General features: G+C 45.8%; 2 protein-coding genes across 3 annotated transcripts in view; one reads left to right on the top strand and one right to left on the bottom strand.

Annotated features, from left to right (window-relative positions):
- Positions 1-26478, bottom strand: part of PPP6C (protein phosphatase 6 catalytic subunit) — a 95650-nt gene that overhangs the window by 14277 nt on the left and 54895 nt on the right. The window contains exons 2-3 of one of the 2 annotated variants that reach the window (XM_056138690.1): positions 21140-21253; positions 4039-4134 (exon numbers count right to left, since the gene is read on the bottom strand). In XM_056138690.1, the coding sequence (XP_055994665.1) occupies positions 4039-4134; positions 21140-21214 (171 nt within the window). In that variant the 5' untranslated portion in view covers positions 21215-21253. Of the gene's footprint in view, positions 1-4038; positions 4135-21139; positions 21415-26478 lie in introns of those variants that run through there. The other variant, XM_056138689.1, reaches the window with a different exon arrangement.
- The window catches only part of RABEPK (Rab9 effector protein with kelch motifs), a 29726-nt gene continuing 24686 nt past the window's right edge, over positions 21439-26478 (top strand). The window contains exon 1 of the mRNA XM_056138688.1: positions 21439-21601. The gene's annotated coding sequence lies outside the window, so the exon portion shown is untranslated. The remainder of the gene's footprint in view (positions 21602-26478) is intronic.

Here is a 26478-nt window from a genome sequence, read left to right as displayed (position 1 = left end):
AATAAAGTGTGTAGATTTCAGAACTTTTTCAACATTTTTTGTTTCAGAATTTAGTTACCATATTAGAAATTAAAACTGATCACTTTTGGGCTGGAGCAATAGCATAGCAGGTAGGGCGTTTGCCTTGCATGCGGCTGACCCGGGTTCAATTCCCGGCATCCCATATGGTCCCCTGAGCACCAACGGGAGTAAATCCTGAGTGCGTGAGCCAGGAGTAACTTCTGCACATTGCCGGGTGTGACCCAAAAAAAAAAAAAAAAAGATCACTTTCAATGTTTAAATTCTTTTTCCTTATTAAGCCCCCATGATTACAATTTTACATTACTGTCAATGGTATCATGCATAGAACAAACACCTCACCCACCACCAGAGTGCTCATTTTCTCCATGTCTCACTGCCCTGGTAAGCTCCCTTTTGTAGACCAGTTCTTACACTCTATTGCTTTCGGCTGGGGTTTCTTATATCCTACAATATGAGGCAAATCATTCTGTATCAGTCACTCTCCTGGCTGACTTGCTCAGCATGATGCCCTCCAGCTCAATCCATGTTGTAACAAATTGCATGATTTCATCTTTCCTTATAGCTGAACTATATTGTGCATACACAACGTGGTTTCTTTTTCTAGTCATCTGTTCTCGTACATTGTACAGGGCGATTAGAGGCTGCCCCAAAAGCCTCTATCCCTCTTGGAGAGCCTGGCAGCTACCGCGAGTATTCTGCCCGCACGGCAGAGCCTCGCAAGCTATACATTATATATTCAATATGCCAAAACCAGTAATTACAAAGGGTCTCATTCCCCTGGAGACATTACTGGCACCCACTCAAGCAAATCAACGATTAATGGGAAGTCAAGTGATCAAGTGATCTGTTCTTGTACATTAGGGCTGTTTTCAAATTTGGGCTACCATGACATTATTAAAATCAGTATAAACTCATTTAAAAAGTAACACACAGGGGGCTGGAGAGATAGCATAGCGGGTAGGGCGTTTGCCTTGCACGCAGCTGACCCGGGTTCGATTCCCAGCATCCCATATGGTCCCCTGAGCACTGCCAGGAGTAACTCCTGAGTGCAGAGCCAGGAGTAACCCCTGTGCATTGCCAGGTGTGACCCAAAAAGCAAAATAAAATAAAATAAAATAGGTATTGTTAATCATTTTTTAAAAGAAAAAGTTACATACATATTTTAATTTCAAATTTACAAAACAAGGTAAGCTGAGTGAGGAGGGGGCAAGAATTGTACATCTGATTGGATATACTTATATATAATATAAAGTACAAATCTATGATTTTAATTAAAGTTTAAAGGCTATTGCATATACTGGAATCCAAGTTCAAAACACCCCCTACCATCATTGAATGTTAGTTCTAAGGCCCCTGAGTACCACCAGAATGGCCAGGTGGTCCCTGTCAGCAGAGGGACGAAGTAGTTCTCTATCCTCAGGCCTAGCAACAACTTCCTAAGCCTGGTTAGCCAGTACCATTAGGAATAGTTCCTGGATATCCTGAGAACTACCTTGGAGTCTCCATCACCACCAGAAGAAAAGAAAAAGAAAATATTTGGTTTACTCCAGTTTTTAGGAAATGTGCTAAGGCACTGCTTATATTAGCAAGCTTTACGTAAGCAAAATAAAATGCTACTTCTAAAAAGAAGTAATGCTACATGAAAGCTTTAATAAATCCATTCTGACAGAGCTGAGCTTACCAAGAATGTGGGGGGAGGGAAGGGGGTTGTCGAGAGCACTGAGTCAATGATACCAGGAAGCAGCAGACACTCTGATGGAAGCTGTGGTGTCAGACTGTTGTATGCATAAAACCCTACTGCAAATCATGGTGCCACAAACAAAATTTAGAAAGGAAAATAGGAAAATATGACTTAAAAAAATAAGGGGCCAGATAACACAGTCACCTGGGCCCACCAGAAGTGATCCCAGAGTGAAAAGCCAGTAGTAAGCCCTGAGTATAGCCAGGTATAACCCCCAAACAATAAGTAAATAAATAAATAAATAAAGGCCAGAGCTCTACCACTCAGTCTCCAACCCTTTAAGTGAACCAGAATTTTAACGTATGACATAACAGGGCTTCTATTTAGAAACTGATAATTAATGCATGGTTTATTAGAATCGTCATCAGATAGAGACAAAATAGAGAGGGGAAGCGCTCTGAAGTAGTCAAAATGGTATTTTTCATATAAATAAGTCCCCAATTACAATCAGTTTATGCATATTTATACCCCTTTCGGCAATTATCTTAAGATAGGGAAATCAGACAAATGACAGAAATGCCTGCTGACATTCGTAAACACTGTAATGTTCACAACATCCTTATATGATTTAGAACCCTAAGTGCACTGCATGCACAGAGTAAGCTATGAGTGTTATTCTCAGTTTAAAAAAAAAAATCTCAGGCCAGAGCAATAGTACAGTGGGAAGGGTGCTTGCCTTGCATGCAGTTGACCCAGGTTTGATCCCTGGTATCCCATATGGTTACCTGAGCCCACCAGGAGTGACTCCTAAATGCAGACTCAAGAGTAAACCCTGAGCATCATCCAGTGTGGTATGTAAATCAAAAACAAAAAAATCCTACAAGGTGGGGGCTGGAGCAATAGCACAGCGGGTAGGGCGTTTGCCTTGCACACGGCCAACCTGGGTTCAATTCCCAGCATCCTATGTGGGTCCCTGAGCACCGCCAGGAGTAATTCCTGAGTGCAGAGCCAGGAATAACCACTATGCATTGCCAGGTGTGACCCAAAAAGCAAAAAAAAGAAAATTCTACAAGGCACTAGGGTTAGGGTTAGAAAGACTGAAAAAGCCTAGAATTAGAAAGACTGAAAGAGTCTAAAGGTGTAGTACTCCTGTCACTCCTTTCAAATACTTAAAAAAGACGAAAGCTCAGCAGATGGAAAATATGAACCAAGGGCCCAGGAAAAACAGCTAGCTAAATGCTTTGCATACAAAAAGCCCAAGTTCAATCCCTAGTATTGCATAGTCCCCAGAGCACCATCAGGTAGCTCCAAAATAACAAAAAAATTAAATCCTTCTTATCACATTTTACCAGTGACATAATGTGAAGTCATGCACCAACAATTTTGTCTTTCTGAATCTAGTAATTCCTAATCCCACTATGGAAATGACAAATGTTTACCAAACAAAGGCACGTCTGAATAGAATGAATACAAATGTACTGCCTAAAATCAAAGCATATCCTATCAATCATAATAACTTTAAAGTCTGTTTGTGTTTTATCTCTTTTTCTATAGAACAAAAATGCCATTCTCTAATCACATGCCAAGTACAATTTCATTAAATTTCATGAATAACTTGACCACTGCTTTTATTTAGTCACAGTAATCAAGAATAATGAATATAAAATTAACTAAGGTATACAAGTAACCACCAGCTGTTTCTTTGTTTCTTTTTTGTAGTACAGGTAGAAACATGCTGCATGATGCTTAAAACCCACTCATGAGTCCAGAGAGACAGTACAGCAGGTAAGGTGCTTTTCTTTCATGCAGCTGAACCAGGTTGGAGGCCCAGCACTGCTTATGGTACTCCAAGCCCTGCCAGGAGTTAACAAAGAGCAAGGATTAAGCGTGAGCACAGCTGCATGTGGCCAAAAAAATATATTTTTAAAATTCCACTCATTTATATTTTTGTATTAGAGTTTTTAGTACAGTGAGTAAAGTGTTTGCCTTGCATGTGGCAGACCCAGATTTGATCCCTGGCACTCCATGTGGGTGGAGATATATGTGTGTGTGTGTGTGTGTGTGTGTGTGTGTATGTATGTATGTATATATATATATATATATATATATATATATATATATCCATTTAGGACTGGAGAGATAACACAGCTAGTAGGGTGCTTGCCTTGCACACAGCTGTCCTGATTCCGTCCCCAGCATCCCTTATGGTTCCCTGAGCATCGTCAGGAGCAGTTCCTGAGTTCAAAGCCAGCGGCAACCCCTGATTATTACTGGGTGTTTCCCAAAAACAAACAAGCAAGCCAAAAAATCCCACTCATTTATCCACTCATTCTTACCTGTCCATGAATGTCTCCACACACTGTTACCGGTGTTGATACTGGCTGGACATTTGACTCTTCCAAAAGGAGGTCGCAAACATAGTCACATAGCCGCTGTAAGAAAAGAAAACAGCAACCTTTTACTAAAATATTAAAACTAAGGATTTAGAATGCTATTCTGTCATAAAAGAAATGAAGTGCAGATAGTAGCACTGCACTGTAGCACTGTCCTCACAACAAATTGTGAGACTTATTGTTACTGTTTTTGGCATATCGAATACACCATGGTAGCTTGCCAGGCTTTACCATGTGGGCGAGATACTCTCGGAAGCTTGCCGGGCTCTCTGAGAGGAGAGGAGGAATCAAACCCGGGTCAGCTGCGTGCAAGGCAAACGCCTTACCCGCTGTACTATCACTCCAGCCCAAAGTGCAGATAGTATGTTTCAATATAGATGAACCTCAAAAAACTATTGCTGAGCTACTAGAGATAGCACAGAGGTTAAGCAACAGGCCTTGCACACACTGACCTTGATTTGCCCCCAAGCATCTCCAGGTGTGGGCCAGGCACCCTGAATAATGCTTTGGAGGCCAAAGAAGAAAACCTTGCCCAATAAAAGGTTACAGACACAAAAGGTTGTTTGTTGTATGCTTCTATTTACCTGAAACATCCAGAAAAGCTAAATTCATAGAGAAAGAAAAAAGATAAGTTGCCATGGTCTGAAGGGAGTAGGGAATAGTCATTGTTTAATGGGAATGCAATTCCCTATGGGTATAATTCATTATTCTATCTGTGGCATCTGAACTATAGTTTTTCAGGATTTTGCTTTTTTTTTTTTGGGGGGGGGGTGTCACACCCGGCGATGCACAGGGGTTTCTCCTGACTCTGTACTCAGGAATTCCCCCTGGCAGTTGTAATTATCATATGGGATGCTGGGAATTGAACCTGGGTAGGCAGTGTGCAAGGCAAACGTCCTACCCGCTGTTTCAGCCCCAGTTTTACAGGATTTTGATGAGTGGGGAGGGTATTCTACGTGGCACTCAGAGAGCCCTGGGTCTACTCAGACAACCAAGCCAGTCCTGAGAATGTGGTGCAGCTTGGGCCCATTAATGCCAGAGAACACCAAGGTCACCCCAGTTGTGCTTGGAGGCCTTACGGCCTGGGGACCTCCAGGGCTACACCTGGGGATCTCCAGAGGCCATATAGTACCAGAGATCAAACCAAACATTCTAATTGCTATACTATCTCCTGGCCCCTCTGTACAGTTTGACAAAATATTACTACTGGGTAAATTAAGTAATGGGCACACAGGACGTTTTGGTAGGTGAGGGCACGCCTAGCAGTATTCAAGGGGCCCACCTAGCTCTGTGCCCAGGGATCATTTCTGGCAGTGCTGAAGGGACAACATGCAGTGCTGGGTTGGCCATGTGCAAGGCAAGTGCTTTAAGTCCGGTACTATCGCTCAGGTTCCTTGGCATTATTTCTTAAACTGCATAAAATCTATGATTGTCTTAACTACATTTAATTACAAATATAAGTCTAATGGCTTGCATGCAATTGACCCTTCAATGCATAGATGGCCCCCTGAGTTCCACCAGGAGTGACTCCTGAGCAGGGCGAGAAGACCTGAGCACAGCCAAATACAAAAAAAATTTTTTATCTGAAACTGAGGAATCACTCTACTTTTTAAAAAGAACTCTACGGGCTGGAAAGATAGTAAAGCAAGTAAGATGCTTGCCTGCCTTGCACACAGAATCTGAATTGATGCCCAGCACCCAATTAGGTCCTCAAGCCAGAGCCAGAATGAGCCACGAGCACAAGAAGGTGTGGCACAAAAACCAAAAACAGATTCTAAATGTTTGCATTTTTAAAACTATTTATCTGGGGGCTAGAGAAAGTACAATGGGAAAGGTGCTTGCCTCACACAGTGGACCCACAATCGATCCTTGGCACAGCATATGGTCCCCTAAGCACTGCCAGGAATGATCCCTGATTACGAGGAAAAAGACCTGAGAACGAGGAAAAAGACCTGAACATCTCTGAATATGGTGATGGCACCAAAACAAACAAACTAAACTATTTGTCAAAAATTGGGATACAGCTCAGTGGCAAAGTGCTTGCCTTGAATGTGTAGGACCTAACGTTGGACTGCTGGTAACACATGGTTCCCTGAGCACTTCCAGCGGGACTACATTAAGTCAGGAATAGTACCAAACACCAGTGACTATGTCCGCCCCACAAAAGAAAACAAAATTATATTCCCTCTGAAAACATCAAATCAAAAGATTTTGTAGGGCAGGAGAGAAAGTACAGGGTTTCCATGTAGTACAAGTACTTGCTTTACATGGAGTCAGAACTGGTTCAATACCCAGCATCACATGGTCCCACAACACTGCCAGCAGCAACACCCAAACTCAAGACACTGTTATACTGCATCAATGTGTGTGACCCACCTACTCCCACAGAAAAAAAGAAAAAAATTCTGTAGAGGGTTCTGAGAGAGCTCAACAAGCTACGCACATGATTTGCATTCATGAGCCCCAGATTCCATTGCTGGATTCACATGATTCTCCAAACACAGAGTTGAAGTACCCCTATAACTTGCGGAAACAAAATTATTCCCTCAACAGTGCTCTAGAAGAAGCACAGCTGGGCAGAGGGAACTCGAGGACCTTTGTTCTGCCTGAGACCAGCTAATACTACAGACAAAGAACATTCTGGATTTTAGATAGGTCTGCCAGGAAAGAAGAAATTAAACTACACAAACATTCTCTGGAGTGCTTGAAATTATTTTAAACATTACGGAATCTAAATACTGGGTCCGAGAGAATGAACAGCAGGGAAGGTGTTCACTTTGGTTGCAGTGGACATGGGTTCGATCCCTGTCACCACAAAAATGTAAACTAAACCACAGGTTTGCATTGAAAACCATCTAACTGCCATATCTCTTTGCTAATCCAAACAGTAAGATAGCCTCATAAACATTCAGATCACAAAGCCACTCACCCCTATCAACAGATCCAGACCAGGTCTCCTACTTCTTCCCACTATACACTCTTGAATATAGAAACAAAGCTGTTCATTGCAACAAATATTTATTGAGTGCCAAATGATCCTGGTTCTGGGTACTGTTCTAGACAGAGTAAATAGTACTGACCAAACAGATCAAAACCCCTTCTGCCAAGGGGCTGACAGTGTAATGTGAAGAGATGTAAACCACATATAAATAATACTAACCTGACAGGAGTCAGTTAATAATACTAAATTATACTATTAAAATAATCCTAATACATAAGAGATATAAAAGAAAATGAGTTAACAGAAGAGATAAGGAATGGTAAAGGTGGGGAGTATTAATTTGGGGAGGGTAGGGATGGCTCACCCAGTGACGCTCAGGGTCAACTCTCAATGGTTCACAGGGCACCATGAGGTGTTGGAGGTCATACCTGGGGTTCTTGCAAATAGTTCTGTGAACCATCTCACCAGCCCTAAGGTTTTATTTTACATAGAATGAACATAAAGTTTTATTTATAAAGTGACTTTTGAGTGAAAAACCTGAGGGAGAAACGGTTAAGAAGGGGGGGGGGGGGGGACACTAACTACAAAATTCCCTAGAAGGGTCAGGGAGATAAATATCTCAAAGGGCTGCTGGGGCACTTTCTGCATGGGACCCAGCATAGCAGATCACCAGGAGCAACCTAGCCCGCCTCCAACACAGACCAGGAAGTAGCCCCAGAGCACAATTAAGTGTTGTTCCAAAACAATAATCAGAGCAAAATTAAAAAGACAAAATATCCTAAAAGCACACTTGTTGTTTAAGAGAAAACATGGAGGCTGATATGGCTAGATGGACTACATAAAAAGAATAGTAGGCAAATCACTGATTTTAGGTCATTAGGGATGAATGTAAGGATCTGGGATTTTATTTTATTTTATTTTTTGCTTTTTAGATCACATCTGGCGATGCTCAGGGGTTACTCCTGGCTCTGCACTCAGGAATCACTCCTGGCGGTGCTCAGGGGACCATATGGGATGCTGGACTCAAACCTAGGAGGGCTGCGTGCAAGGCAAACGCCCTACCCATTGTGCTACGCTCCAGCCCCCAGGATCTGGGATTTTAATAGGAAGCCACTAGATCATACTGAACAAGAATGATACAATCATTAAGTCAGCTATGTTGAAAATGAACTATGGGGAAGTTAGGGAAGGGAAGAGGCCAATGTAGAAGTAGAGAGACCAACTGAGGTATCTCTCCAGCCAGTAAATATTTTTAGAGCCATTTTAGGCTCAGAGTAAACTGAGCAGAAAATATCGATCTCATCTATGCCTCACTCACACACACAGCTGCCTCCACTATCAGTATCTACAAAAGTGGTATATTTGTTACAACTAATGAACCTACACTGACACCATTATTTGGCAGAGTCATAGTTTATATTAGGATTCCCTCTTGCTGCTATATATGGTTTTGACAAATACATAAAAACATATGTATCCAGAACTATAATATCATAGAGTTGTTTAGGGCAAGTAGTATTTGCCCTAAAAGTCCTCTGTGTTTCATCTATTCATTCCTCCTTACTCCCAAACCCTACAAACTACTAATCTTTATACTGCCTCCAGTTTTACATTCCCCCCTTTTTTATTTTGGGGTGTGGGGGGCGCCACACCCAGTGGTGCTCAGAGGTTACTCTTGGTTCTGCACTCAGGAAGGAATTATTCCTGGCTGTACTCAGGGAACTATATGGGATGCCAGCGATCAAACCCGGGTCAGCCAAGTGCAAGGCAAATGGCCAACCCACTGTACTATCGCTCCAGCCCTCCAGTTTTATATTTTTGAGAATCTTGAGGTGGAATAATACATACAAAAACCTTCTCAGGTTGGCTCTCAAATCCATGGCACCCTATATGGTCCCCCAAGCACCACCAGGGATCACACCTGAGAACCATGAGGTATGAACCCTAAACCAAAAGATTTAGGCCCAGAAAGATAGAACAAGGGTTAAGGTACTTGCCTTGCACGTAGCCAACCCCCTGCTATCGCATACAATCTCCTGAGCCTCACCAGGGGTGCTCCTGGAGCAGTGCCAGGAGTGAAGTAAATGGTTTGATTAAATCAGATGGTAGCAGGAATTAAAGTAGGGGAGTGCACATGCCAGGCATGAGCTCCAGCCCTTTGACCTATCTCCCCAGGTCCCCCATTTACACTTGTTTTGAAAGGGGCAGTTCCCAGCAGTGCTCAGGGCTTAGTCTTGGCTCCTGGTAGAGCTCAAGGAACCAGGTGCGAGAGATCTAACCTGGCTTGGCTATGTACAAGGATTACACTACACCACCTCTTCAGCACCCAATTTAGACATTTTTATCTTGGAGACGTTACTTGTGCCCGCTCGAGCAAATTGATGAACAATGGAAAAACAGTGCTATACAGGGCTATAACTTGGAACCATGTGAATTTATTGCCCATACCTAAAATATTTTAATTATCTCTTATGTATTTACTTTTTATGAAGTGATCACTATAGCAGCCTGATTAAGATCTTTTGGAGGGAAGGGAGAAAAGATAGTTCAACAAGCTGAACGCATGAAAGTTTTGCATGAAAAAACTCTTAAGTTCAATCTTCAGCATTCAAGAGTGATGAACCTCTGGGGTCAGAGCGACAGTACAGAACGTAGGGCACTTGCCTTTAACACGGCTTATCTGGGTTCGATTCCCAGCATGCCACACGATTCCTGAGCCTTCCAGGAATGATCCCTGAGCACTGCTGGGTATGGCTCAAAAACAAACAAAATCCAAGAGCAATAAGCCTATGTCAAGTTGGTGCAGGACCATGTGCTTAACACTGAACCAAATAATTAAAGTCGGTGATAATCAGAAATTAAGAAATTAGTTAGGTCTCCGTGTAGAGGGTCAAGAGGGGAGCCCCATAAGGTGGCTGGCTGTAACTGTGTGGTGAGTAAGGAATATTAGTTACAGCCAAGAATCACTGACCGAAGATGTCATCAAAAAAAAATTCAAGGGGCTGGAGCAATAGCACAGCGGATAGGGCGTTTGCCTTGCATGCAGCCGACCCAGGTTCAATTCCCAGCATCCCATATGGTCCCCTGAGCACCACCAGGGATAATTCCTGAGTGCAGAGCCAGGAGTAACCCCTGAGGCATCGCTGGGTGTGACCCAAAAAGCAAAAATTTAAAAAAAAACCTCAAACTTGGGGCCAGAAAGATAGTACAGCTTGCATTGCATACGGCCAACTGGTCAATCTGGATTTCATTCCTGCATCTCATATGGTACTCCAAAACTGCCAGGAGTGATTCCTGAGTGCAGAGCCAGGAGTAATCCCTAAATATTGCCGGGTATGGCCCAAAACCTAAAAACAAATAATTAAGAAAGTACAGTGAAGGTAGGGTGCGTGTATAGCATCTGGCTGATCCAGGTTTGATCCCCAGGACTCTATATGATCCCTGGAGACCCGCCAGCAGTGATACCTGAGTGTAGAGCCAGGAGTAAGCCTTGAACACCACCAGGGATGGGCCAAGACAAACAAAAAACAGGGGCTGGAGTGGTAGTACAGCAGGGAGGGCGTTTGCCTTGCATACGGCCAACCTGGGTTCAATCCCCGGCATCCTGTATGATTTCCCCCAAGCACCGCCAGGAGTAATTCCTGAGTCGCAGAGCCAGGAGTAACCCCTGAGCATCTCTGGTGTGATCCCAGAAAGTGCCAAAAATTTTTTTAAAAAAATTTTTTTTTAAATAAGTGGAAATAATGAGGATGAAAAGGTGCAATGGCGGTGGGACTGGTGTTGGTATACTGAATGTCTGTAACGAATCATCATGAACAACTTTGTAACTCACAGTGCTTATATAAAGTGCAAGGGGAAAATAAAATAAAATTTGAAAAAAAAGTAACAGTGAACATAACTTGTAGAGTACCAGTGTGCAACCCTGACAATCTCAAACACCAGAGAGTGTCAAGAGTAAACTACCGCCTGAGGCAGCCTCACTCAACCAGAGGCCAGGGTCACTAACCTGAGTGAAGTAATAGCTGCCACCTGTGACTGTCACTTCTGCAGATCCCAGTTAAGGATTTAGAGAGCTAAGTCTCTAAACAGTTGCCTCAGGCCTGAGCAATAATAGAAAGGGCAGAGTACTTGCCTTGCACTCAGCCTTTCTGGGTTTGATCCCCAGCACTACCCACTGTCCTGAGTCTGTCGGTGATCCCTGAGCACAGAGCCAGGAGTAAGCTCTGAGCATTGCCAGATGTGGCCCAAAAATAAAAAATAAAGATAAAACGTGGCCAACCTAGGTTTGATCCCCAGCACCGTATGTTCGCCAAGCTCTGCCAGGATCCCTGAGTTCCAGGAGTGAGCTCTGAGCACTTCCAGGTGTGGAAGGGGAGGGAGGATAAGGAGAGACAAATGCTCTTGTAGAAGGTGTGATGTTTGACAGCACATGCATGAAACCCTATCAAGAACAGTACTGTAAGTCACAAAGCCTAAAATTTTTTAAATCTTAAAAAAAGAACTAAAAACGGAGGGAGGGAGAATCTGGTTCCCAGCCCTGAGCAGCCCATTCAAATACCCTCCCTTTCACTTTTTCTAAATACCTTTGAATATCTGTACTTTTTTTTTTATAAATACTTATACTTTTTTTGTGTTTTGCTTTGCTCATGGGGCTGAGAGTGGTCATCATACACTGCAACTCCTATCTCTATGCCCTCAAGAACACTCCTGGTAGTACTTGGAGGACAATACATAGTGCCTGGGATCAAACCCAAGTCAGTTACTTGCAAGGGAAGAGCCTTAGCTCCTGTAATATTTTTCCAGTCCTATCTTTTTTTTTGGGAGGGGGGGGGATAGGAGGTTGGGGGAAAGCAGGGAATTCTTCCCAAGCTGTTCTCAAGATGGTGGAGGAGAGGGGCTGGAGAGATAGGACAGCGGGTAGGGCGTTTGCCTTGCACGCAGCCGACCCGGGTTCGATTCCCAGCATCCCATATGGCCCATGAGCACCGCCAGGAGTAACTCCTGAGTGCAGAGCCAGGAGTAACCCCTGTGCATCTCCAGGTGTGACCCAAAAAGGAAAATAAAAAAAGATGGTGGAGGAGAGGGGGGTGAAACACAAATTCTAGCAGGGTCTGATAGTTCAATGCTTAGCATAGCATTGCTCGGTGGGCCTCCAGGACCCCACCCAGTGGTGCTGGTGGACCATACAGTGCCAGGGCTTAAACTTGGGTCCTTGCACCTACAAAGCAAGCACGGATGACCTTGTAAGCTATCTCCCCCATCCCTGAGTGGTAATTTTGGAGGCTGGAAAGATAGTACAGTGGTAGGACACTTGTCTTGCATGCAGTCAACAGCATTTGATCCCCAGCACCCCTTATGGTCCCCCAAGCACCACCAGTCGTGATTTCTGAGTGAAGAGCCAGGAGTAATCTGTGGGCATCACCAGATGTGGCCCAAAATCCAAAAAGAATGGATATTTTGCTGTTGTTGTTGTTGTTGTTTGTTGTTGTTAGGAGAAGGAGGAAGGTCACACAAGGCACTGCTCAAGGGCCATTCCAGAATTTTCTGACCCCTGACCCCTGACAGTGCTCAGGGGTTCCTTGTGGCTTTATGGTGCCAGGAATTTGAAATATGGTCATGGCTGATACACCTGCATTCGAGGCAGTGCCTTACCTCCTATAGTGTATCTCCTGTCTCAGAAATGTCAATTTTTTGGTTTGGTTGGTTTTGGTTTCGGGGCCACAGCCAGGATGGTAGGGGCTACTTCAGGTTCAGTGCGGGAGGGAGGGGTCACTCCCAAATTGGATGGGACAGGGAACTGAAATCACTAAGTGCTGGGGCCCTAGCATGCAAAGCATGTGTTCCAGCCCTTTGAACAATCTCCCAAGTTCAAGAACAGGAATTTTCAATAGCAAAGAAATTCAGGTACTCTGCTGAAACATCATTTAACTTCATCAAGTACTAACTCTGCCACCCCTTCTATTTACTACAGGATTGTGTTAATAAAAGAATGTATATGAGGCTGTTCTGAAAACTCCAATCACTGCTAGTAATTCAGACCATGGAATCCAAATTTGCATGGAGAAAGAGACACGCCTCTAAGGTAGAGTGCAAAAGAAGTATGTAAGATATTGTAGTCACGGTCATGGTCCTCCCATTGTTCATTGGTTTGCTCGAGTGGGCCCAGTAACGTCTCCTTCGTGAGGCTTGTTGTTACTGTGTTTGGCATATTGAATATGTCACGGGTAGCTTGCCAGGCTCTGCCAAAGATATTGTAATGAGGGAGCCAAAGTGTTATTTGTGAATGTAAACCTTGGGGCCAGACCACCTAGATTTAAATCTTAGCTCCTAAAGCTTTGTACCTATAAAACTTTATCTGTCTGTAATTTAGGACAAATGTGAGTATACAATTCATAGGGCTATTATGCATACAAATGGAGACGTTACTGGCGCCCACGAGTAAATCGATGAGTGATGGGATATCAAGTGATCAAGTGATTATGCATACTGAATTATTTAATATTTGTTTTATGTAAGTTTTATGCAAAAAAATAAGAAAACAGACTGAACAGAAGCAATGAAGTACAGAAATACAAAATATATTGTCAGAAGACAGCAGTTCAAATGTGCTTACAATGGGAGATTAAAAAGATATCTCTGTATCACTATTGTCCCAATTTGCACGAGTGGGCCCAGTAATGTCTCCATTGTGAGACTTGTTCTTACTGTGTTTGGCATATTGAATACGTCACAGGTAGCTTGCCAGGCTTTGCCATGTGGGCGAGATACTCTCGGTAGCTTGCCGGGTTCTCTGAGAGGGGCGGAGGAATCGAACCCGGCTCGGCCAGGCCAGCCATGTGCAAGGCAAATGCCCTACTGTTGTGCTATCACTCCAGCCCCTGTCCATAGCCATATTACTCACAACAGCTAAAGGTGACACTGGTGGCCACTGAAGTAAAATATGTTCTGTACAAATAGTGGAGTATTGTTAATCTTCAAAAGCTTGAAGTTCTAGGGCTGGAGTGATGGAGTAGGTAACGCACTTGCCTTGCATGCAGCTGACCCAGGTTCGATCCCAAGTATCGCATATGGTCCTCTGAGCCAGCCAGGAGTAAACCCTGAGCACTGCTGGGTGTGGCCCCAAATCAAACAATAAATAAATTAATGAAATAAGTAATTTTTTAAAAGATGGAATTTTGGCACAAGCTACAGAGTGAATGAATTTTGAGGACAGGATATGAAGTCAGTCAGTCAGTTACCAAAGGACACACATTCTGTGATTTCAATTGCTTGAGGTCCTTCGAATAGTCAAATTCACAGAGACAGAAAGTAAAATGTGGTTGCTGGAGGGTCAGAGTCCTTGGTTGATGGGTGAGGTGGATGAAGAGTTCTGGAGAAAAATGCTAGATGGTTGTAACCTTAGGAATGCTTTTTTTATTAGTGAAACAGAAATAAGGAGGAAGATACTTATTCAAAAGCATGCCATTCACCATACTAAGAAGCTATTAACTGTTAGAAAGAGTTCTGTAGAACAAGACTTTGCAACCTAACTCAGCAATTATTATCTTTAATCATATTATAAACTCTACAAAGCTGTTTCTGGGCCAGAGATAATACAGCAGGTAGGGTGCTTGCCTTGCATTCAATCTCAGATATCACATATAATCCCCAATCACCACCCCGAGCAATCCCTGAGCAGAGTCAGGAGAAAGCCCCAAGCACAGCTGGGTATAGTCCAAAAACAAAAAAAAAAGAAAGTCTCAGGTATTTTCTCTGTAAAGAGATACAGGCTAGGGGCTGGAGAAATAGTACAGTGAATAGGATATTTGCCTTGCACACAGCCAACCCAGGTTCAATCCCCAGCACCCCATATGATCCCCCAAGCCCTGACAAATGATCCCTGAGCACAGAGCCAGGAGTGAGCCCTGAGTACTAAAGGATGTAGCCCAAAAACCAAAAAAAAAGAAAAAGAAAAAAGAACAGACTAAACAAACTGATGCTGTATCAGCTCTGAAATTCTAGGAACTATGAGTTTCTAGAAGCAAGTACTGTCCCACAAAATAGTCTCATGCAGTGACTGAGAACCCAAAAGGTGGCTGGTCCCAACTGGATGTATTATACATATAAAATGTACACATATTTGGTAAATTTGGTACAAAATGTGCACCTTACTACATGAATTATTTTATACTGAATACATGATGAAATTAAGCTGAATAAACTATTACTGAAGTTCTTTTCTTTTTTTAGAAACGAATCACTGTGAGATACACAGTTAACAAAGTTGTTCATGATTGGGTTTCAGTCATACAATGTTCCAACATCGTCTATGTCTCTCTCTCTCTCTCAGTCTCTCCCCGCCCTGTTGGGCATTATGGTTTGCAATACAGGTACTGAAAAGTTATCATGTATATCCCTTTACCTTCTTTCAACACTCTGTTGTCCAGAGTGAATATTTCCAACCATCATTGTCATAGTGGCCACTTCACTATCCTAACTGCCCTCCCCACTCCCCCCCCGCCCGCCAGCCCCAACTAATGGTAAATTTCTAACCATGGACCAATTTTCCTGGCCCTCATTTCTACCGTTCCTGAGTACTAGTCTCAGACTATGTTTTTTTTTTTATATTCCATAAACGAGTGCAGTCATTCTGTCTGTCCCTCTTGTTTCACTCAGCATGATACTCTCCGTGTCCATCCATTTATAAACAAATTGCCAGTTATTTTCACATTGCCAGTTGTTTCTTCTTACTTTTTTTGATTCAGCTACTAAAAAAATTTGAAGCTCATATTTCTGAATTTTTTTTTCTTTTTGGATCACACCTGGTGATGCACAGTGATTATTCCTGGTTCATGCGCTCAGAAATTACTCCTAGAGGTGCAAATGGGATGCTGGGAATCAAACCCGGGTCAGCCATGTGCAAGGCAAACGCCCTGCCCGCTGTGCTATTGCTCCAGCCCCCCAAATGTTTCTGTTCAATAGAACTTTTACAGAAAATGTTCAGATAACAGAATGTGGTTATGTTGTCAAAAATACAAATAACAGGGAAGGGGTGTGGGAAGAGACAATAGCAGGGGCAGGAGTAACAGGGATAAGGTGCATGTCTTGCATGTGGAGACCCATTTGGACCCTGCACCACTTGGCCTCCATCATCTCCGGGGGTAACCCTGGAGGCCCCAGGAATCTCTCTAAACCCAGGAAGTTTCTTGGTTTGTCTAATATTATCTTCACTTTATGCCAAGAAATAGAACAAAATTAAATTTATTTAAATAGCCAGAGATGAGGAGCCAAAGACTGAGCACAAGTTTTGCATGTAGGAGGACCAGATTGGATCTCTGGCCCCAAATATAGAGCTGGGAAAAGTCTCTGAGAACTGCCGGGTGTGGCCCTAAAAAACAGAAGGGGGAGAAAGACCCAGAAAACTCAAAGAACACAAGAATAGCCATAGATGAGCAACACCAGCAGATTAATCGGAAAGACATTACCAAGACAAACAAAAGCCTATACTTAATAAATTCAGACAAACCCCCCTCCTAATAGCTAGAGCAACCCCAGTTGCAAAAATATGGAAGTTTTCTCTTTCTCCAACTTCAAACTGTACATTAAAGTGGTAGCAATCAAAACTGTGATACTGGAATAAAGACATTCTCTCAGGCCAATGGAAGAGAACTGAGGATGAGGAACAGAAAGATTCTCAGATATATAATCAATTAACCTTTGCTAAAAGAGCAAAAAGTGTGAAGTGGCAAAAGGAAATCCTCTTCAATAAATGGTATTAGGATAATTGGCCAGTCACATGCAAAAGAATTAAAGCACCCCCAATTTAACACCACACAGAAAACTCAAATCAAAATGGATAAAGATCTCAATAACAGTCCTGAAACCATAAATTATAACGAGGAAAACATAAGTAGAACACTCCGTGATTGGCCAGAGAGATAAGGTACTTGCTTTGCACACAGTCAACCTCAATTCCATCCCTAGCACTCCATATGGTTTCCTAAGTCCTGCCAAGAGTCATCCCTAAGCACTGCCAGGTATGGCCCAAAAACAAAGAAATAACAATAAACAAGTAACACTCCAGACACTGATGCTAGAGATATCTTTAATGATTTAATGCCATTAGCCAAGCCAAGGTAAACAAAGATGCCGGGACCTTGCAAAGGACCAACCCTGGTTCAATCCCTGGCACCCTGAATGGTCCCCCAAATCCATCCAGGAGTGATCCCTGAGCACACAGCCAGGAGTAAGCCCTGAACACTGCCAAAGCAAGAAGAAAAAAAAAAAGACAATTATCTTGCTTCACAAAGAAACAAAAAAGATCAATGAACATTACAGGAAAGAAAAACAACAAAGCTTTATTAGAAAACTGAGAGGAAGGGATAATGAGCAGAAACTTCTTCAAAAAAGATAAACAGATGGGGCTGGAGCGATAGCACAGCGGGGAGGGCATTTGCCTTGCACACAGCCAACATGGCCGATATAGGTTCGATTCCCAGCATCCCATATGGTCCCCCGAGCACCGCCAGGAGTGATTCCTGAGTGCATGAGCCAGGAGTAACCCCTGAGCATCGCCGGGTGTGACCCAAAAACCAAAAAAAAAAAAAAAAAAAAAAGATAAACAGATAGCCAAAAGGTATATGAAAAAAATGCTCTACTCACTAACCAGGTAAATGCAAATCAAAATGAGCTATCATCTCACACCAGCGAGACTGGCACACACACAAAGAATGAAAACAACCAGTGTTTATTGAGGGTATGGGGCAAAAAGAAACCTTCATTCTCTACTGGTGGGAATATTGACTGGTCCAGTCTTTTTGGAAAACAACACAGACACGTCTCCAGAAACTAGGTATCAAGCTATTAACTCCAATTCCAACAACTCCCGAAACTCTATTTGGATAAGACATTTGCTCTCCTATGTTCATTCCAAGCACTACTCACAATAGCCAAAATCTGGAAACAAATCAAGTGTTCAAGAACAGATGACTGAATAAAGAAACTATGGTACATACACACACTGAACTACTCAGCTATAAGGAAAGATGAAATCATGCAATCTGCTGCTACATGGATGGATCTGGAAAATATCATGCTAAGCGAAATTAGCCAGAAGAAGAGGGACAAGAATAATCTCTCGAGTGGACTCTAAAGAAACAAAGTAGAGGCACAGCAAATGCTCCAAGGCAGCAGAAACTGAGAACTAGTCTTTAGTAGGAAGTTTACCACAGGGAAGGGACCTGAGTGGGGGATTAAGACTGGGATGGGGGTTGGGGCAGAGGACACTGAGACAATGCTAGAGGGAAGTGAACACTCTAGGGGAGGGTGTGGTGATAGATTGCTATGCATAAAACCCTATCATTAGTAGTATTGTGAACCACTAGGCCTAAAATTTTAAAAAATTTTTAAATTTTAATTCAGAACTTCACTCAGTACTCCAAAGGATTAAAAAAAAATTGGGGAATCAGAGATACAGTATAGCAATAAGGTCTTGCATGCATCGAACCTGGATCAGATTCCCAGCACTGCATACGGTCCCCCATGCCCCACCAGAAATGACCCCTGAGCTCTGAGTCAAGAGTAAGCACTGAGTACCTTCAGGTGTGGCCCCAAAACAAAAAAGTTTAAGAAACAGCTAGGCATCATCCACAAGTATAATCAAAAGAAAATGAAATAGTTAAGATGAAAAAGAAATCTGATGTTTATTAAACTGAGAGCCAATCCAACTGCTTAACTTCCAAATCATTTCAACATCCAATTTCAAGTTAATGTTATTTTTCCAATATAAGTACTATTTTATTGATTATAAACACAAAGCTTAAAACACTTTTACAGATGTTAAGGGACAAAAATGTCCACATCAATTCACTGATATGTAAAAACAAATTTCACTTCAAGATATTTTAACAACGCTACAGTAAGAGATCTGGTTAATTTTCTGCAAATTGGACACTAATATTGGTTACATTCTCATTCCCTTTCTAAAAGGATAAGCAGAGCAGTTGAGACAGCACAGGGGTTAAGGTTCTTACCTTACACAAAGAAATCTGGAGCCTGATCTCAGGCACAGGCAAGGCTCCAAGGCCCACCAGGAGTGAGTCCCTAAACACAGCCCTGAGTGTGGTCCCTCTTCCACCCACCAAAATCAGTGGGGAGAAAAGCCCCAAAACTCAAATCAGACAAGAACCAGATAAGCATGAATACTCCAGTTCTACAACTATTGGCTTTTAACTAATCCTATTGAGGAAGACAAGAGAGATAGTACAGTGGCCTTGCACTCGGCAGGCCAGGATTCGATCCCAGATAGTCCCTTGAGCACTACCAGGAGTGATAACCTGAGGGCAGAGCTAGGAGTAAGCCCTGACCACCACTGGGTGCGGGCCAAGACTCCCCCAAAAAATAGCTTACCCTACTGAACAGGGGCAAATGTTCAAGAATGACTTTCCTATCTTACAACATATATTAACATGCAAAAACAAGTCTCACATGTGTGAGCCTAATACATTTTGCATACTGTTAATGCTAAATATCAACCTTCCATACCGAAAGAGTGAGTAGGGGGAGGTAGGCGGGGAGAGCGCACCCCACTACCACACACACACACAGACACACACGATATTGCAGCAGGTAAGGCGCTTGCCCTGCGCGCAGCCCAGTCGGGTTCTATCCCTGGAAGCCCGTAAGGTCCCGATGCCACCAGGAATAATCTGTGAGCCCAGAGCCTGGACTAAGTCCCAAGCACCGTTGCCGGGAAGGGCCTCCCCCCTCACCCGCCACACACACACACACACACACACACACACACACATACTCCATACAAAAACAGTAGACTGGTCCTTAGGAACTTTGCGGACAGTGATAACACACACACACACACACACACACACACACACACACTCCAAACAAAAACAGTAGACTGGTCCTTAGGAACTTTGCGGACAGTGATAACACACACACACACACACACACACACACACACACACTCCAAACAAAAACAGTAGACTGGTCCTTAGGAACTTTGCGGACAGTGATAACACACACACACACACACACACACACACACACACACACTCCAAACAAAAACAGTAGACTGGTCCTTAGGAACTTTGCGGACAGTGATAACCTGCTTTAAAGCCACAATGATAAAAGCCACTCGGACCGATCAACAGCCGACCCGCTTGGCCCAGAGCAAATCAGAAGTCACTGAGCAAACACAACGGGCCCAACACGGCTCTCCCCTGACATACTGAAACACACACACACACACACACACACACACACGGCACAGTCTGTTGCTGCACGGTCGCGCGTTCGCCCCCTTGGTCCAGCTTGGTCCAGCCCCTCACACACACAGACACAGACACACACAGACACACAGACACACACACACACGACACGGTCCGGCGCTGCGCTGCACGGCCGCGCGTTCGCCCCCTCGGTCCAGGCTCGGCGGGAAGCACCACCAACCTGAGGAAACCCAGACGACGAAACCTGGAGTGAGGAAGGGGGAGAGCACGGAGGCCGAGCGTCAAGCCAGAGAGGGCGTGGGGGGCGAGGGGGGCGACACGCTCCACTCCGGACACCAGCCCGAGCGCGCACTCGAACCCCGGCTCTCGGTCCCGACCCGCAGGAGAGCGCCGGCTCGCGGGGGGCGGCACGGGGAAAGGGGGCGTCCCGACGGCGCGTTCCGCGGGGGCCCACCCCCACCCCGGAGCCCGCGGCGGCGCCTGTCAACGCGGCCGGCCGCCGCCCCGCGCGCCTGTCACCAGCCGGGGGCACTGCCCGCCGGGGCTCGGGCCGGACACCCGCGTCTCCTCCGCGACGCCGGGGGCAGCGCCCGAGCCCCCGCGAGGCCCCCCGGGGGCAGAGGCCGCGACCCGCCTCCAGATCCCCGCGCCGCGCCGCGGGACGGCACTCGGGGGCCGCGGGCTCCTCGCGCCCCGCCGCCCGCGGGACGGCCAGTCGGGGCCGGTCGCCCGGCGCCGAGCTACTAGGCCCGTCCCCGCGACGGGACGGGATGCCCCGGCGGGGGTCCCGCGGGGAGAGGAAGGGCGGACCGGCGGGCGCCCCGCAGCCGGAAGGGGCGAGCCCGCGGGCCGGGGCCCCCACCCCGGCGGGGCTCACCTTCAGGTCGTTTTCTGGCAGGTACTTGCACAGCCGCGCTATCTCCACATACTTGTCCAAGTCCAGGGGCGCCATTTTAGAAATAACAAGCCCCGACGGCGGCGGCGGCGGCGGTGGCTGGAGTAGCGGCGGCGGCGGCGGCGGCGGCGGAGGCCGAGGCCGGAACTCCGGAGACGTCACGTCCGGCCCGGGAGAGGCGTCTGCGCAGCGGCGTGAAGCTTGACCCGATTCTCCCCGCTCCCGCGGCGCGCCCGCGCCCGCGCCCGCGCCCGCTGAACCCGAGCTGCCGGTCCCTGGGGCTTCCTCGGCCCAGGCACCGGCGCCTGCGGGGACCCGTACGCGCCCGCCGCGGGGCACACTGGGACTTGTAGTCTTGGCTGCGCGTCCCTCGCGACTCCTCTTTCCCGCCGCATCCTTGGCTCCTGACTTTCGCCTCTGGGGACCCAGCCAGGCTTTCCCGAGGTAAAGCGTTCTAGCCACTCTGTTTTCTCGGGTTTCTCTCTCTCTCTCTCTCTCTCTCTCTCTCTCTCTCTCTCTCTCTCGGCAGTAGCGAAGAAGCGGGGGGTGCAACACACCCCGTGGTGCCCCCGGGCTACTCGGGTTTTTGAGGAATCGAGGGAGCTCGCTCCCCCTTTTCCGGGTTCAGAGGGGCTCCCTCCTGGGGTGGATCGAAATGGGGGCTCCTGCGAGCAAAGCAGGTGCTCCAGCAGCCCTTTGAGCCGTCTCCCCGGGCCACAGTTGGTCCCTCTTAAGCATTTTCTAAGCAGATCAGTTAAAGATTGGAGTAAACCCGGCTCTAGTAATGTGTTTCTCGGCAGCTTTGCTAGACCTTCGTGAAAACCTTACCTCTATCTAGGACAGAGAGACCCGGCCACCGATCCGGCCTAAGAGAAAGGGAAACTTATTAAAGCATCTCTTATGCAGACTGCTATGCAAGTGCTGTTTTTCCGTTTGATCCTCATGAGTCACTTACTCCCAAATCTCACAGGGAATAGCGGGCAAGCTGCACTGGTGTCATATACAGGTGAGTCCTGCAGGCAGTAGGGGGTTTTTTTGTTTGTTTGTTTATTATCCCTAACGCCAAGAACAGCACTTGGCGCATATTATACCTTCAACATTCGTATATTCAGAGGCTGGAGAGATGGCTCAAGAGGCTGGAGTACATGCCTGGCATGCCCAGGGCGAGAGTTTGACCTCCAACATTGTGAGACCTTTGCCAAGCCCACTGAGGAGGTTCCCCACCCCCAAACAAAATTTTGTTAATATGTGTATTGGGCTGGACAGACCACATAAGATATCCTGAGCTCCACCAGGAGTGGAGAACCAGGAGGAAGCCCTGAGCATCTCTGGGTCTGGCCCAAAAATCAAAGGAGGGGAAAGGTTGTTGAATGAATGATGCTCACAAGTATATGTTTTTTCATTTATTTAATGAATAGTTATATAGTACATATGATAGGGTTAACTATGGCTCTGGTCCTCCTGACGCTTATGAACAAATGGTTAATTACAAAGTAATCTGTGCTGAAAAGGAAAAGAGGGGGTACTCTGAGTAAGAAAAATGGACAATAGACCTACTTTTGGATGATAGCAGAGTGAAGGTAGAGTGTATAGATTCCAGCACCACATGGATAAAGCTCAAGTTCAGACTTTTCCATGTAGGCTGGGAGATAGTGCAGAGGGTAGGGAACTTCCCTTGCCTGGGTTCGATCTCCAGCACTACATATGTTTCCCTGAGCACTGCCCAAGAATGATCTCTGAGCACAGAGGCAGGAGTCAGCCCTGAGAACAGCCACATATGGCCCCTAAAACAAAATAATAATAATGACACACCCTTACTTCCCATCTCAGTGACAAAATTATCTATCCTCTCTGAGCTCTACTTTTTTTCTGCTCCCATATGGAGATTATAATAGTGCCTACCTTGAATGGAAATGAAAAAAAGTAATAATTACCTCATCGCCTTGGACTGAAGCTTAATATAACTAGTACATGGAAAGGAATTTTTTTAATGCCGTGTATGAGAATCAGCGAGAGAGCTCAGAAGACTGAGAGTGGAGAGAGGGTGGAGAGATCAAGGCATTTGTCTTGCACGTGGCAGATCTCAGTTCAGTGCTGGAATGCTGATGGTCCCCCTGGGCACTGCCATGAGTAGCCCTGGAGCACCAATTGGGTGTAGCAAAAAAAAAAAAAAAATTCTTTGCATGCTTGGGCCTGTTTTGATCCCCAGCACCTCGTGGTCCTCTTGGTATCTCAAGGAGCAACCCCTGAGCACCAAGGGATCAAACTGGGGTTTAGCTGCATGCACAGCAAAATGCCTTAACCCCTGTACCGTCTCTTCAGCCTCATGAACCAGAGTATGTTTGTACATTTGAGTGCTTCTGCTTTGCAAGCATAGCTCTGTCCTCAAGGTATTCCTATGGCTTCCTTCCTAAGCAGTTTTCTCTTTCCCAGGACACAAGATTGCTCTGGCACTCCTAAGTGTGGTATTCTCTGAACCATCCAGTTGAGTGGCCTCTCTGTTTTCTTTTTTCCTTTCTTTTTCTTCCCTTTGCTTTTCTTCCACCCCACCTTTTCCTTTTGATATCTGGAACACTTAGCAGTGCTCAGGTGCTCAAGCTGGGAGTCACTCCTGCAGTGCTTAGGTGACCGGACAGTGCCAGGGATTGAACCCAGGCCTCCTGCATGCAAAACATGTCCTCCTTCAGCCCATTGCCCATTGAACTTTCTCTCTCTCTCTCTCTCTCTCTCTCTCTCTCTCTCTCCCTTTTTCTCACTTTTCTCTCTCCTCCCCATCCTCTTCCTCACTTCCATTTTCAAGGCAAGCCATAGGGATCTATCATTAGGGAGGAAGCTGGCCACAACCAGAGATAATGCCCAGTTCAGAACTGGTGTCCAGAGTTCACGGAATCTAGGAATAGCAGGATGCTGAGAACTTGCTCTGCCTTGGAACTCCGCACCACTTTAAATTCATTGTATTAGGGCCAGGGAGATCGTCCAGCAGAATAGATGCTTGCCTTGCTTGTGCCCAACCTGAGTTCTCTCTCTGGTACCACCAGAGTGATCCCTGAGTGGAGATCCCAGGATTAAGCTCTGAGAACTCCCAGGTGTGATCCCAAAACAATAAAAGTAAATTGTTATATCCTTCCCCCTGCCCCAACATTGATGCTCAGAAAGCTTATTAGCTCCAGTTTAGTCCAGAGGACTCTAAGGCCCAGAGAAAAGCAATCCCTCAATGGGTGATTATTTTATTGTTTGCGCTTTTTTCTTTTTGCTGTGGGGGCCATGCTGGGTGATGCTGGGGGTAGTGGCCGTGATCAAACCTAGGCCTCCTGCATGCAAGTCATGGCACCAGCCCCTTAAGCTATCTCCCTTCTTGCTCTACTTCTTGCACTTTTAGGGGGCAGGGGGGCTTGGTATGGGCTATACCTGGAGGTGCTCAGGCGTGACCCTTGGCGGTGCTCAGGGGGACCGGATGTGGTTCCCAGGAGTTCAGCCAGAGTCATGTGGCAGTCGCAGGAACCTTCTCTCCTATACTATCTTTCCGGCCCCTATTCCTGGCACTTTCTACAATTGTTGCTAGTTAGTTGTAGTTCAGTAACTCTTTTAATTTTCAGTTCAAGATCATTTTATTATTATTGTTTTCTGCTGGATCTTTCTCTGGTTAGAGTGGAAAATCCAGAAGTCCAGGGCTCTGGCCGAGGAGACTGCTGAATATAGCACCAGTGCTAACTATGGAATGAGTCAGCTGTTTAAACTTGACTTGACCTGGCCTATAGTCTGCGGGAGAGATGTCACTGTCAGAAACCAGTTCTGTACTGAAAATAGCTTGTCCCTTGAGGGTAGCCCAGCTGCTGGAGGAACCGGGTCAACAATATGATCCATCCCCCACCCCCACCGCCGACCTTTCCTTAGGAAGTCGCTCGGATTTGTTTACCCACCCTCTTCCCGGGGGATAAGTGGTCTCTGGGGAGGCAGAGCTTGTTTGGGTCCCGAGAAATGCTTCAGCCAATGACCCTCTCCCCGGCCCCAAACGGGCCGGGGGAACCCCCAGCCCAGCCCGTTAGCCAAGCCCCGCCCCGGGAGCCTGGAGGTGAGCGGTTGGCTGCGCGCTTCCGGGGTCTGCGGGAGGCGCAGGTGCAGGCCCCGCCCCCGCTGGGCGGAGCCACGGCCCGGGACTCCGCAGGTAATGCAGCGCGGTCTGGGGTCTCGGCCCTGGGCCCGGGGTCTGGCGCCATCCCGGGCGGGGGTGGCCGCATCCATCAGGGGAGTGGGCCCCGGCTGGATGGAGAGCGCCGAGCCGGCCTTTTGATCGAAGGGAAACAGCCGTGTTCGCCCGACCTTGTCTCCTGACCCCCAGTAGCAGCCACGCTGCAGAGGGTTGGAGTATAGGACTGGCCAGGGTGGAAGCCCCCCTCCAGGTGAAGGTCACCTGGCTGAATGAGCTTTGCACGTAGGAACAGGGTGACTAAGTCTAAGTGACTTAGACTGAACATCGGATCTAGTCATTCATCTCTTATTATTCTATCGTCTATATTTACTTCTCTGTAAAGTTGCTCTTTTGGTAAATTCTCACAAAGAGGCCCAGATCTCTTGGAATTGAGAGTTTGTTTTTTTTTAATAGATTGTTACATTCAGGGTGATCACCGAAATGTTGGTGGCCTAATAAATCTCTCTGAAAGTCAGAGGGAAATAGGAAATAATTTGAGAAGATTTTATTGAGGAGGGGATATTTGAACTGGGCTTTGGAGGTTGACTAGGAGTTTTCTGCTAAAACTAGTAAATACTTGCCTTATCAGAGAAACAACAAATAGTACAGCAAGAATGCCCCCAAATAGCTAGAATTTGTGGACAGGAGATTCTAAGAAAGTTGTGTCCGGAAGCTTTGAAAACCACGTGGAGGCCAGGGTTCGTGGTGGTGGTTGGTTTGGGAGCAGGGCTGTACTGGGGGCCACCATGGTCACACCCAGTGTTGTGGCTCCCAGAACCTGTGGCTATGCAGCCTTTGAGCTGGCTCAGTGCCCAGGGTTTATCTTCGAGTTCAGTATTTTCTCAGCCCTGAAAATGTGTTATTTTTCAGTTCCATTCCGGAGTTGTCTGTGTCCCAGCTTGGCTGTGTAATTTCTGTTCTTTATGGGATTCTCTCTCTCTTCTCTCATGTTTCCTAAATAAAACTACTTCACTTCACATGCCAAAACAGATTGTGTTACCCTTTGATAAATATAATCATCGTATAACACTTGAAAATAAATTTTTATAGCTGCCCCCTCTCCATGAAAATCATAGACAGTGGGATTCGAGAGAAAATACAATGGAGAGGGCACTTGTCTTGGACGAGACCA

This window comes from Sorex fumeus, unplaced genomic scaffold (assembly GCF_029834395.1).
Source record: "Sorex fumeus unplaced genomic scaffold, SorFum_2.1 ptg000129l, whole genome shotgun sequence".
In the NCBI taxonomy this organism is placed as follows: Eukaryota; Metazoa; Chordata; class Mammalia; order Eulipotyphla; family Soricidae; genus Sorex; species Sorex fumeus.
This window is presented reverse-complemented; position numbering and strand designations above follow the sequence as displayed.